The 13,564-nt window shown below is 57.0% G+C and overlaps 1 protein-coding gene across 9 annotated transcripts in view; it reads right to left on the bottom strand.

Moving 5' to 3' along the window:
- The window catches only part of IQSEC1 (IQ motif and Sec7 domain ArfGEF 1), a 170,104-nt gene that overhangs the window by 34,309 nt on the left and 122,231 nt on the right, over window positions 1-13,564 (bottom strand). For all 9 annotated transcript variants that reach the window (XM_034658853.1, XM_011222960.3, XM_034658858.1 and 6 more), the window contains 2 exons: window positions 11,394-11,688; window positions 5,631-6,880 (listed from right to left, as the gene is read on the bottom strand). In XM_034658853.1, the coding sequence (XP_034514744.1) occupies window positions 5,631-6,880; window positions 11,394-11,688 (1,545 nt within the window). Of the gene's footprint in view, window positions 1-5,630; window positions 6,881-11,393; window positions 11,689-13,564 lie in introns of those variants that run through there.

Here is a 13,564-nt window from a genome sequence, read left to right as displayed (position 1 = left end):
TCAGACAAGAGGTAATCACTCACTGATGAGGGCACCTGTTTCATCACAGGGCCGCTCTGGAGGTGAGCACCATCTTCCAGAGGTGGGAGAGGTCTGGCCAGGTCCACCTGGACAAAACTGGCCAGGGCTATATTTCCCTGGGCTCTTGCCAGTGAGAGGGGCATAAAACAGGAGACCGACGCAGTGAAGCCTGTATCCCTGAGCACGTGTGTGGAACACAGGAACAGGGGACCCCATCTGTGGGGGTACTGACCCGGGTTCCTGCTGCTGTGGTGGCCCAATGACCACTGCCCCAGGGCCGTGGACCTCCTATGGGTGGTATGGCTTTGCTTTCTGAGCTCTCAGTTTACCTCTGTGGCCCAGTGAGCTGATGGGAGTGTACGGGGCTACCCGTGTAGTGGCTGTTCCCACCTGGAGCTGGCTGCAGTGGTGAGAGTTCCAGCCCGCTCATCCACTGGCTGTGTGACCTCAGACAGGTGACCCTCTTGGGAACCTCAGTCCACCCATCTGCACAGTGGGGTTAGTAAGAGTCCCTACCCCAGAGAGCGGGACTTACAGCACAACAGCTTGTAGAACAGCGCCTGGCACACGCTAAGCACACGGAACTATCAGCCACTGCCACTACCTTCAACTGTTCCGTCCCCCAAACCACCTGCGGGGCCCTCCTACAGCCTGAGCTCCTGGAAGCTCCCATCCCTGTGCTCTGGACACAGCAGCCCCAGCTGCCACCCAGAAGCACCTTCTTGATGGTGGGCCCCCGGCACGGCTCTTGGTTCCACTAGCTCTAATCCTCACCACGCCCTGGGAGGCAGGAACCTTGTGCCCATTTTCCAGATGTAGTTGGCAAGGCTCCAAGAGTGCAAGGAATTGCCATGTCCCTGCAGCTGGTGTGTGGCAGGGCTGGGGCTGCCTCTAGTCCCTGGACCCCCACCCTCCCTCTGGGGCTGTGAACTCCATGAGTGGCCCAGGGCCTATGAAGGGCAGGTGCTTGGAGGGACATCTGGATGTCAGGCAGACTGCTGCCTCCTCCAGGGGCCCCAGGGATGCCCCTCCCTGCCCGGCTGCCTCACATTCTCAGCTCTCATGTTTTGTTTTCCCTCCCCACTCACGGCCTCGCTTGCCACTTTGTGGGCATCGTTCAGATCCTCCATGTACCCTTTTGCGGGGGAGGGGGTGCTGAGGTTCCGTGACAGGAAACTTACTCCTGGAAGGGGGTGGGAACTGACAGCAATTGGGAAGGCCGGGTGGGCCCGGGAGGCAGTCGGGGTGTGGGCCAGGGTGGGAGGCTGGGGAGGGAGGCGGCGGGGGCTGGGCCAGGGCGAAGCCTGGTACACTCTCAGCCCCGGAGCCTCCCTGGTGGGCAGGGGGCATGTTTCACATGGAGTCCACGGGTACTTGCCGCTGGGGGCCAGCCGCCCCACTCTGCCCCCTACCCCGCGTGGAGCCGGACTTGCTGCCGACTGTCCCTCGGCGCCCTAGAGCAGCGCCGTCCCCGAACACGATCTGCGGCGACCGAACTGTGTTACATCTGTGCTGCGAGGCGCGGGAGCCACGTGTGGCCAGTGAGCACCTGCACCGTGGCTAGGGAGCCGGACGCACCGGATTCGGGTTAAGCTTCAGTGAACTTTAATTTCAGTAGCCACCTGTGGCTGGACTGCAATGCTGTAAAAACACAGGCTCCCCCCGCACCCGAGTGCTTCTCTGACCTGAAGGCAATAAGGGCACAGGTTGGCTGGGGTTGCTCAAAGGCCTTAATGAGCGGTTCCAAAATTCACACGGAAGAATACCCACCCAAAAGAGCCGAGACAATTTTTAAAAAGAACAAAAGAGGGGGTTTTGCTCTAATAAGAAAACACGTGAAACCCCAATCTGATGCTCATGGAGGAACGAATGGGCCCTGTAACCGTTAACGGGGAGTTTCGCAAGCATCTTTGTTCTACTGCCTGATCTGTCCCAGGCCCTAAAACACTGCCTAATGTGTGGCAGGCGCTCAGTAAATAGCTGCTGAATGAATGAAAAGGCCCCATTCATGGAAGAATTAGATGGGGCTTCAAGTCCACGAAGAAAGGACAGACTGTTGAATAAACTGTTTGGAAACAACTGGCTAATCTCTACAGAATAATAAAAGTTGGGGGTGCCGGGGTGGCTCAGACGGTGGGGTGTCTGCCTTCGGCTCAGGTCACAATCCCAGGGTTCTGGGATCGAGTCCCGCATTAGGCTCCCTCCTCAGTGGGGAGTCTGCTTCTCCCTCTGCCTGTGCTCCCCCTGCTTGTGCTCTTGTGCTCTCTCTCTCTCACAAATTAATAAGTGAAATCTTAAAAAAAAAAGTTGGAATCCCTCACCTTGTGTGGTTCTCCAAAACAAATTTCAGCTTAAAGTCCTAAAGGGCATGCAAATACACTGAAGAAAATATTTTAAAACTATATTTATGATTTGGGGCAGGGCCCCTTTTAATAATAATAATAATTATTATTATTATTATTATTTTTTTTAAGTAGGCTCCATGCCCAGTGTGGAGCCCAGTGCGGGGCTTGAACTCAAGACCCTGTGAGATCATGACCTGAATTGAGATGAAGTGTTGGATGCTTAACCGACTGAGCCACCCAGGGGCCCCCATGGGCAGAGTCCCTTTTAAAATAAACCATGAAACCCAACAAAATAAAACAAGAAAATGCGAATTTAGCTAATTAAAATTAAAACCTTCCTGTACAGCAGGGTGACTGTGCTTAATAACAGTGGATTGTATACTTGAAAGTTGCCGAGACAGTAGATCTTCAAAGTTCTCATCTCAAGAAAAACACAATTCATAACTATGTGTGGTGAGGGATGGTAACAACTTCTTGTGATCATTTTGCAACATACATAAAAATTGAATCGTTTACCTCGTACATCCGAAACTGACGTTGGATGGCAATCATCTCAATTTTAAAAACACAAAAAATTAAAAAAAACTTTTGTTAGATGAAAGAGCACAAAGTTAAAGACGTATATCTGAGAACCACTGAACTGTACACGTTATAAGGGTGAATTTTACCGTATGCGATTATAACTGAAAAGAAAAAGATTTCAAAGACAAGTGATAGATAGGAAAATAAGGGAAAAAGGAGCAAAGAACATGAACTGGGGATGCCTGGCTGGCTCAGTTGGAGGAGCACGCGAACTCGATTTCAAGGTTGTGGGTTTAAACCCTGTGCTGGGCGTAGCGATAACTAAAAAAAAAAAAAAAAAAAAAGACACATACAGATGCTCCATGGCTCCATCTTAGATGCTGGGAAATGCAAGCTAAAATGATCAAGAGACAACAATCTCTACCCTTTGATGGGGGGGATAACGCTGAGTGTTGCCAAGCATGTGGGAGAAACAGGACCTCAGATGCAAGTGCAGAGAGCGGAAATGGGTAGAGCCCCCTGTAAAGAGTAAGTTTTCCGTGAAAAACATGCCTACCTAAGCCTCCATAATCCTTTCAGCTGGCTTCCCTAGACTCTCTTGGGAGTGTAGGTAAAGAACAGATCCACACTCCCCGTCATCTATGGTTGGTAATTACGAAGAAGTGGAAGCAAGTGGCCGGGTCAACAATATGGAGAGCCACACCAGGGACCACTACACAGCAGTAGTCAGGAGGGAGGTGGCCCATGAACACTGATGGTGGGGGGGGGGGATCTCCAACAGCAAGCCACGCGATGATATCCCAGTAAGATGACGTCCACGACCCCAGGCCCTGGCTAATGTCAGCAAGGCCACAGCGACAGCAGCTAACACTTGGGAGAGGACTTACTCGGTGCCAGGGGCTCCAAGCACTTCACATACCTGCTTCCTTACAACTCACACCCTGCGAGGTGGACACTATTGGGCCCAGCCCCACTGTACAGACGAAAGGCCAGGGTGTGAGCCCGGGCAGTCTGGCCCCGGAGCTGTGCTCTGAACCACGGCTGTCTGCAGTTTCTAAGAGCCCACACATGCACGGAATAAAGATCTGGGAGGAGAGACTCCAAAATGACAAGAGCCAAAGGGAATGTTTATCCGAACTGGAAGGCTTTCATTTTCCACGGGGAATGTGTTCCTGTACCGCGCACATAACTAAAAACAGAGCTAGAGCCAATCTACACGGACCAACGCTGGTTGGTGGAGGGACTGTTTTTTCTGGCCTCTACCTGTCGACACAGCTGGGACCCCCTACATTAAGACATCCCTGGAAGCTGACAGGGACACGGTGGGCTTGGGCACTAAGGGAGCCCCCGAGTCAGTTCAGCTCCCCTAAAAAGAGGGCCCTGGCATGGGTCTAAGACAACCTGGGAGCTGGCGATGCCCAGAAGCAAGTGGCAGCAGACTTCTGGGACAGAGCTCAGGATGGGCTCAGCAGGTTAGGGCCCTTCCTGCTAATGTGCTGCTCTGGCCACAGCTCGTGCAGCGGTGAGGCTGTCCCTATGGGCCGTGAACCATGGGCTGATGGGAGTCTCGGGAGAGAGCACCCGTGCAGATGCAAGGAGCTCGAGACTCATAGCTCTCAGCTGAGTGAGGACCAGTGACCCCTTCGCTACTCGCATGCATGTGTGCTGTTCCCTACCCACCCTCTGGGACAGGCCTCTCTGGGTCCCTGAGATAGTGCAGCACCTGCATTTGTAGCAGGGGTGGCTCAACAGTGCTCCCAAGTCTCCCTCCATCTCGAAGAGGAAGCAGAGAGCAGGGAAGTGCAGCGGGTGTGTGTCCGTCACCACCAGGCAGTCTGGCCCTGTCCCCAGCCTTGGAGGAGTCAGCGCCAGGCTGACATCTCATGACCCCCAATCCCAGAGGCCCCATGGATGGAAATGATGTGAAATATGAGGTTTAATAACCAGAACCCGCCAGCGTCCCTTCCAAGGGAGTGTGCGGCCCTCCTCTCCTTCCGCTAGCTATTTTCAGCTGTGCTAAGAATAGCATGCTTTAAATACCCATCTCCCTCCTTAAATCCCTCCTTAAACCTGCTCTCAGGACTGCCCCCACAGCACCTTTGTAGAACTCCCGGTGGGGAGCGGCCACTCAGTAGACCCAATTCACACATCTCCCAAAGGACCTTGTGGAGACTTCTGTCAGCACCAGGTTACCTGTGTCCTGCTTCCCCCGACGTGTGCCACCGAACCGAGCCTGCACCTGCCCTGGGAGATCTTGCTCAGACTCGGACCCCATCACGCGCTTGCCCAAAGACCTTCATGCCCCTCACCACCCAGAGAATCCAGTCCAAACCCCCGAGCGAGCCTGGTGTTCACGGCTGGGCATGTTCGTTACACAGCGCCGTCAGCCTTGACATTCACATTTCCTGAGACGCTACTGTGTGCTGCTTTAGGGGCTGACAGGGCCCTGAACCCCTGTCCCCATGTTGCTTGGTCACAGAGAAACCCCTCATTCGGTTGCTGCTCAGCCTGGGAGACTCTGCTCTCCCCACAACAGCGCCCTTGGGAGGGGGCCGGGCCCCCCCCCACCAGGCTCTAGTCCCCTCTATGACAGCATCGCTGTGCCAGGTGCTGCTGGAGGCCCCACTAGCCCCGTGTCGCGCCCCCACACATGCTCTTTTAAACCCTCGGTGCAAGCAAAGGCCCTGGGGCGTGAGAGGAAGGCCCGCCCCGCTCTCTCCCGCGGGGCTGGCAGGCACTCACTTGTTGAAGAGATTGAGGCCAATGCGATAATGCCTCTTGCGGATGACGTCGTTGCTGAAGGCAGGTGAGTCCCAGCTGTTGCGGGTCTCCTTGTGGTAGGTCTGCTTGCTGAGCGTCTGCTCCCGCAGGCTGTCCCGGGACGACGACTCGGAGCTGCAGTTGATGGTGTCGTTAGAATTGGATGTGCTATTGATGCTGTCGTTGTCCCCATCCGAGTAGTCGGACTCCGACTTGCTCTGCCTGTTGGCCGAGCCGTTGATGGCCAGGTGGCTGTCCAGGGGCCGGGGGGGCCGGGGCCGCAACTCTGGCTCCTCCCGGGGCAGGCTCTTGGGGGGACCGCCCAGAGGGCCGTGCTTGGGGCTGCCCTGCGGCCCGCCCAGGCTGCGTTCGTAGGCGCTCTGCCTCTTGAGCGAGCCGCGGTCTGAGCGGTCGCTGAGGTCCACGGAGCTGTCGCTGGGCGGCTCGACAGTGAGCAGTGGGAGGTGCTCCACCCGCAGCCGCCGCTCCTGCCTTTCGAGCGACGGTGTGCTCCGGCAGCTTGTGTCCGTGTCCCCCTTGTCGTCCTTGTGAGCCAGCGCCCAGTAGTCCTGCGCGGCACCCCCGGCCCGCAGCCGCAGGTCCGGCTCCGTGCTGGGCGGCCGGTGCCCCGCCTGCGAGAGGGGCAGGGGCGGTGACAGCTCCTCCTCATCGATGTACAGGGTGACGTCGCTGTACGAGGCCGTCATCTCGTCCAGTTTGTGGTGGTCCACGCCGTGCAGGGCAGGCTTGGGCTCGGTGTCCCGGGCCCGCCCCGCGTCGGGGGCCGGCGCCTCCTCGGCGTGCAGGCTGCGGCAGTTGAGCGCGTCGTCGATGGACTCGGCCAGTGACTTCACCTGCCGCGAGAAGGCGTCCTCCAGCTCCGTGATGGCGTCCGCGAAGTCGCTGGACGGGGCGGGAGACTTGAGGGCGGGTGGCTCGCCAAGGTCGCCGCACTCGGATGGCACGAGGGCCCCTAGCTGAGAGCCGTCATCAGTCACCGAGACCTGCTTCCCCTCGAAGTAGGAGCTGTGCACCTTCTCCGGGCCCTCGAAGGAGAACTGCATTCTCATGTTGGACAGCACGATGCGGCGCGACATGCGGTTCTCTGACATGGAGCTGCGCAGGCGCTCGAAGTTCTTGTTCATCTGGTACTGGCGGAAGGCCGTCTGGATGGTGCGGGCCGCATGGCGGGTCACGAGGCGGCCCCCATACTTGCGTTCTAGCATCTCCACCTGGTCGGGGCGTGGGGAAGGACAGGACATCAGTGAGCACAAGCCCGTGTGCTGGCACAGCTCCATGCCCACCCACGGTCGTGCCCGCTGCCCAGCTCCGCAGCGGCACCATCCGGAACAGCCTCGGCACATCCCAAAGTGGGTTATGGCAACTGCGGAGGCTTGCTCGTGAGGCTGTGCAAAACGGGTTCCCGGGTCCAGTGAGATGGAGAACCCCCACGTTGAAGTGAAAGCAAGGATGCTCCCCGCAGGACTTCCCAGAACCTTTAAAAGGTGGCACGTTCCCAAATTTCTTTGGCCACAGAAGCCTTTGGCACCAGCGCATCTCGTGGCCTGTGGTTTAACAAAACTTGGGAGATGCTGGAAGAGGTGCAGGCAGCCCCTCCAGAGAGAAGGAACCCGAGGCACGAGCAGGTTAAGAGACCTGCCAGAGATTTCAGTGAGATCCTGGACGCTGAGCTTTGGCTGCAGGCTTCTGGACTCCGTTCCTCTTTACAACAGCAACCATGTGCTCTTACCAGCTGGGGGGGCGTGGTGTCACTGAGTTTCAGGCAGGCCTGAGAGAATCACCGTAGTGGGGAGCAGGCTTCCAGGCCACATGCCTGGGCTCTAATCCTGGCCCTGCCCCTCGTTAGCTGTGCTACTCTGAGCAAGCCTTGGGGCCGTGCACTTCCTACTTCCTCATCTGTAAAGTGGGGACGGTACTCAGCCCTACCTTGTAGGCCTGCTGAGCACCTGACGGGACAGACACAAGTGCCTAGCACATGCCAAGCTCAGCACAGCCCCCAGCTGGGGCTGGAAGACCCTCAGCTGCATTCCTGGACCATGTTTACAGTTTATGGGGTCCCCAACTCCCTCACTGGACAGACAGGGAAACTGAGGCCCAGAGAAGAGACCCAGCTCACAGCCAGAGGCCTCCAGACTCCAGAGCGAGCACTCATTCTGGCACCCCAGGCCCCAATGGTCCCTCTCCATGATGAGGTACAGGGATGGGGCAGGGCTGCAGGCAGGTGGCACTGCCTGGGACTCCTCCGTGTGACACAGCAGCCTCCTGAAGCCCTGAGGCTCATGCCAGCCCTTGGTGATCAAGGACAACCCCAAGGGCTGCTCCCCGTGCCTCACTCCTGAGTGAAAACATGCCCATAAAGTAGGAGCCTGCCTTGTAGGAATCAAAGAAAATTCAAGATAAGGAACTGGCTTCTCCACTGAGGCAGGGCTCTTGGGGTGTTGGGCAGAGGGGGCGCCTGATGTGGGGCCAGGAGAGGCCTAAGGCCCTCAGGAGGAAGGCACACTTGTGCCAGGGAGGCAAAGCACCACACCCTGCTTGTCTAGATCCCACCTGCCTATGCCGTGCCGGGCATCACACCAAGGCAGGTGGCACAGAGAGATAAGGTCCCATACCTAACTGAAACAAAACCAAACAGATGCTGAGCAAATCCACGCTATGGCCCGAGTCGGGGGAGAAGGTTGCTCAGAGCCGCTGTGGGGTGAGCCAGGAACAGAGGGCTTAGAGCCTCCCACACCCCAGTGCAGGTCCTGGTCCCCTCGCTTCCCAGCTCTGGGAGGCCACCCACGTCAGGGATGCCAGCTCCCCCTGGACACTGAATGCGCCAGCTCTCTGGGGCCCACAGGAGAGGGAGCAGCAGGCTGGGCAGAGTGACTCCCTTCATAGGAGGAGCGGGTAATATGTGTGTGTGTGGGGGAGTGGATCAAAACGACTTTTCTGGGCCCAGAGTCAGCCAGGGTGGGTCTGTTTTTTCTCTTGCCCTGAAGTTACTGAACACCATCCAAAGAGATGACCTCACTTCCACATCTGTAAGCAGACTTTGTTTTTTTGGGGTTTTGAGAGGAGCTCTGAAAGCCGACGGGGCTGATAAAGGGCCCAAGGCTGAGCTCTGGGAAGCCTTCTCTTCTCTGCCCTTCAAGGCTGGTAGCCTGGCCCCCCTCATGTCACCTTTGGGAGCAGAGTCATGACACCAGGGCCACCAACTTAGGCCCAGGGCTCACTCAGGGCTCTTTCTCTCCTGCTGACTTTGGACCTAGAAAACTAAGCAGCGACCCTGTTTGTCTGAGACTGGCTCCCCAGATCTGGGGGAAGGGTGATGGGGGGAGAAGGGGGACTTTGGAAAGGCAGAAATTGGCTCTGTGTTGTCATCAAAGCCCCTCTCAATCCCTCCTTCCTGGTCTTCCCTGAAGGACACACTGACCCAGGCCTGCTTTTCTGCATCCCCCAGACTCACGGTGGTCGTTCTTGGTTCTAGGCCACAACGGACCCGAGGCCCAGTCTGAAAGTTTATTGGGGTGCAGGGGAGGGAATCCAATCTGTATGTGCTCACCTGCCGTACATCGCCCTCACCCGATACTCACGTGACATCCAGTCTGCAGAGGGGCTCTGGGATCCCCCTTCTTGGAGGACAGAGGCTCTGGGAGGTGACGTGATGCGGAGCTGACCCCTAGCCCTCACTCTCCCTCTAAGAGGACCCTTCTCAACAGCAGAGGAAGTATAGGGAACAGAGAGGAACGCCCTTCCACAAAGCAGAACCACCATCTCTTGACTTAGGACTCCTGCTCTCATTGATAGGAAACCACCAGAAGGTGCGGAGGCCCTGAAGCCAGAGGGCTCCCTTCACTAAATGGGACTTTGCATTACCTGACTTTAACTCCTTGTGGAATTGTGCAGCCTATCTTTATCTGGCAGTTCCCATGTAATCTGTCCTACTCCCACTCTTGTTTGATTGCCAGGAAGCTCAACAGCTCAGTGGCCCTCTTGCCTTTCCACCACCTCTTCCCTGCTGCCCTTGTTCTGCCTCAGGGCCTTTGCACCCGGGGTTACTGCTTCCTCAAACACTCAGTTCAGATGCCACCTTGAGGAGGCCTTCCCCACCGCCCTTATCCGATGCTGTCACCTCCCACAGTCGTTCCACTTCTTCCCCCTATTTCATAATCTCTGGAGTTTGTATCACACTCTGGAATTTACTGCTAACTTGCCTGTGGGTCCATCTTCTGGACCAAAGTGTCAGCTCAAGAGCTAGGGCCTCGCCTTGTCCACTGTTGACTCCCCGGCACCCAGCACAACGTCTGGCACACGGGGGGCACTTGCTTCATGTGCGTGGGATCAAAACGAACGGCTGCAGCCACAGTAAGGCCGTATGAAGCAGATGGTTATCCCCACAGGCCTCTGTGAGCTCTTCACTTCCTCACGTCTGTTTCAACAGTTCTGCCGGAGGTCTTTTACTATCAACTGCTTCTGACCCACTTTGGATCTGGGTGTAAGTGATAAATGGAACAGAGGTGGTCTTCCCCCGCTGTGGGCCTGGCCACAGAGCCAAGTGCCACGGGGGTTGGGGGGGGCAGTATCTGCTCCCACAGCCCGACAAGGGGCCATCTGCAGAAGGATGAGAAGAATCAGGGCTGAGACAGGTAGCACTGAGAACAGGGAGAGGAGGGGGCTGGCAGGGGACTCTGTTGGGGTTTGGGGGGAAGGAAGACCCACCCTCCAGGGCAGTATCCGCACCGCTCCTGGAAGTCAGGTGCCACACCAGGCCCAGACCTCTGCTCTGTAAAAGACCAGTAGGAAGACCGGGAAGCAAACAGAGGGTGGCAAGGCGAGGGGTCGATGTGACCAGCTAGGACTTACAAGGAGCCGGCCCAGGAGCTGAGGGAAGCTGGACAGAGAAGCCTGGCCCTGCATATTTGCACGGCTGCTTGCCACAGCCTGAGGTTCTCCTGAAGCCTGAAACTTGCCTTCGGTTTCACCCAAGAATTCTTATTCAAGGAGCTCCTAGGTGCCTACACTCCTGAGGTCCTGGAAATGGGAGCTGGCTCATTCCCTCTGCCCCCCACCCACCACCTCCCCGGGACAGGCCTCTCCCTCAACCCCAAGAGGCTATTTTAGTCCTCCCCGGAGCCCAGCCAAGCTGGCAGGCCATGCGCCCTCCTTGCCCTGCACACAGGTGCCAACCCCACGGTGGGTCTGGGCCAAGGCCCCTGCGGGAGGAAGCGAGCCTTCAGTGAGGCCGTTTCCCACGAGAACACAGAACTGTAAACCAAAGGGATATAATAAGCAACCTCGCCCACTGGCTGTGGATGGGCTTGGTGTCCTTCCCGGAGCGTGTGCTATTTATGGTATAAACTGACCTCCTGCCCTTCTCCTCGGGGACGACTCCTGAGGACTACCTAAGGTTCAGGCCTCTCCTGGGACCTCAGATGCTCAGCGTCTGGCCGCCTAACCTGCGTGCACAGCCATGAGGATGAAGAGTGGGGTGGAGGCCAAGTCCCGACACTCCAATCCCTTCACTACGAGAGCCTCCGCAGGTCAGGCAGAGCAAGAAGGGGGGCCTGGGCCAAGGTGAAGGCCTTGTTCATAGCACAGGTGCACCTAGCCGGACTTCAGTCTGCGGGAGAGCGTGGGGCTCCAGCCTCCGAGAGCTGAGCCTCCTGCTGCCTCAGGCCGCCCCAGCAAGGGCTGGGCACCTGCCCAGCTGCCTGTCCCCGAGCGGTGGGCCCCGCCTACCTGCTTGTCCTGCAGGTCGGAGGAGAGCTCATAGCTCTCAGAGAGAGACCGCGAGCGCTTGATGGCCTCCTCCTCGGCCTGCTTGCGAAGGATGGAGGTGGAGTGCTGCAATTTGGGCCTCCGTGTGCGCTGCTGCTGTCCCGGTGGCCCCGAGTACAGCCCATAGGCTCCCACCGATGTGTGCTCGTAGCGGTCGGGGCTCAGGCTAGAAGCGGGCGCTAGGGGGCCCTGGTGGTAGGCCGACGGGCTGTCCAGCGACGTGCCAGTCTCGCTGCTGGGGGCCTCGCCCTCCACGCTGCAGGGGACAGAGAGACGAGAGAGGCCTGCCGTGAGTAGGAGACCAGACCCCAGGGCCCAACAGGGAGCCAGCAGGCCGGAGGGGGCCACGGACAAGAGGTAGCCCCACAGTGTCCCCCGTGCTGCCAGCTGGCATCTGACACACTTTACTGATTGATTTTGCTTACTGTCCATCTGCTACATGAGAACGTCAGCTTTGCGAGGACGGAGGTTTGACCCACGATGCGCACTAATGAGCCCCAGTGCCTACATCAGGGCCTGGCCCATAGGAGTACATGGTCAGTGAAAATCTGCTAACCAACGAAATGGACGTGGTCACCTTCTCTCCCTCACTCCCACCACCTGGGTTTAAGTAAACAACCAATTTTTGTACTTTTCGTTCTTATTTTAGAAAGACATTCACAAAAGTAACTCTTTCATATATACCTACTTAGGGGTCAGGCACTGGCGGTTTGTTATGGGCTGAACCGTGTGCCCCCAGAATTTATATCTTGAAGTCCTAACCCCCAGTACTTCAGAATGTGTCAGAGATAGGGTCTTCAAAGAGTTAGGTTAATGAGGTCCGTCAGGGTCCTAATCCAACGTGATTGGTGTCCTTCTAAGAAGAGGAAGGTGATAAGGACCCAGACACGCACAGAGGGACAACAACGTGAGGACGCAGTGAGAAGGCACCCATCTGCAGGCCAAGGAGAGAGGTCTCAATGACACCAGCCCTGCTGACCCCTTGATACTGGACTTCGGGCCTCCAGAACAGGGAGAAAATAAATGTCTGTTGTTTAAGCCGCCCGGTCTGTCGTCCTTGTTATGGCAGGCTTGGGAATGAATACAGTGTTGTACACACATTTTTTCCTAAATCTTAAAACCAGTCTGCAAAGATTCACTAACTTCCCTTTTCCAGGTGGGGAAACCGAGCCCACAGAAGTACAGGAACCTGCCTGTGGTCGCACAGGTAGTGAGTGGGTCAGTTGAGATCAAAGCCCAAGTTGGTGGGACTCCAAGACCTGGGGGGGGAGGTGTGCACCCCTCCGCCTCACTGAACCTCACCCCCAGGACGCAGACACATCCCTCTCAACACTCCAGGTGCCAGACTGGGGGGCTGACAGGGACTGGCTGGCTTATGCATCCCAAACTCGGGAACTCAGAAAACGGACATTGGTTCCTGCTGTAGACTGCTTTTTGTATAGCACAAAGAGGCAAGTTTATTTCTAACACGGCTTCTAGTAGCCTCTCCGGTCAAGCCTTGCCATTTCCCTGTCCCTGCAGGATATCACTCAACCTTTAAAGACCCTCTGATCCCTGCGGCCAGGGCGGGGGACTCTCTGGAGGGGGCCCAGCAGAGAGAAGGGAACGCAGCACCCCTTCCCAGGCTGCAGTCCTTCCTCAATGGTCCTGTCTTCAGACCAATGGAAACACCCTGCTTGCGACAGCCTTGGGAACAACTGGTCTGCCCCCTGCCCCGCTCTGCTTCCAGTCACATCACAAGGTCTGGCAGGGCCTCCCTGTGAGTGTAGAATGTGACTGTTCATGGGCTCCTGGGGGAGACAGTCTCAGAGTGGGGGCAGAGGGAAGCAGCCTGCCCTGTGGTTCCAATTCTGCCCCGAGCCAGGGATGGGCTGCAAATCCCTGCACTTGCCTTCCAACTAGTAGTTCAAGAATAGTACAGGACTTCCGCTCCACCAACTGGCTCTGGCCTCTGAGGACATGCAATGGGTGTCCTGCGACAAAGGACAACCCATCCTGCTCCCCAGAAGCTAAAGTGTGACAAAGGTCTTTCCTTGGGGAAGAGCTCTGCATGCTTTGCCTTGATATGGCTGCGACTCACGGTGGGTCACCCCTCATTTCAAGGCCTGTCTCCCTGTCCATTATTCATGTGG

This window comes from Ailuropoda melanoleuca, chromosome 4 (assembly GCF_002007445.2).
Source record: "Ailuropoda melanoleuca isolate Jingjing chromosome 4, ASM200744v2, whole genome shotgun sequence".
NCBI classification, from domain to species: domain Eukaryota; kingdom Metazoa; phylum Chordata; class Mammalia; order Carnivora; family Ursidae; genus Ailuropoda; species Ailuropoda melanoleuca.
Note: the sequence above shows the minus strand (reverse complement) of the source record. Positions and strands in the feature narration are given on the sequence as shown.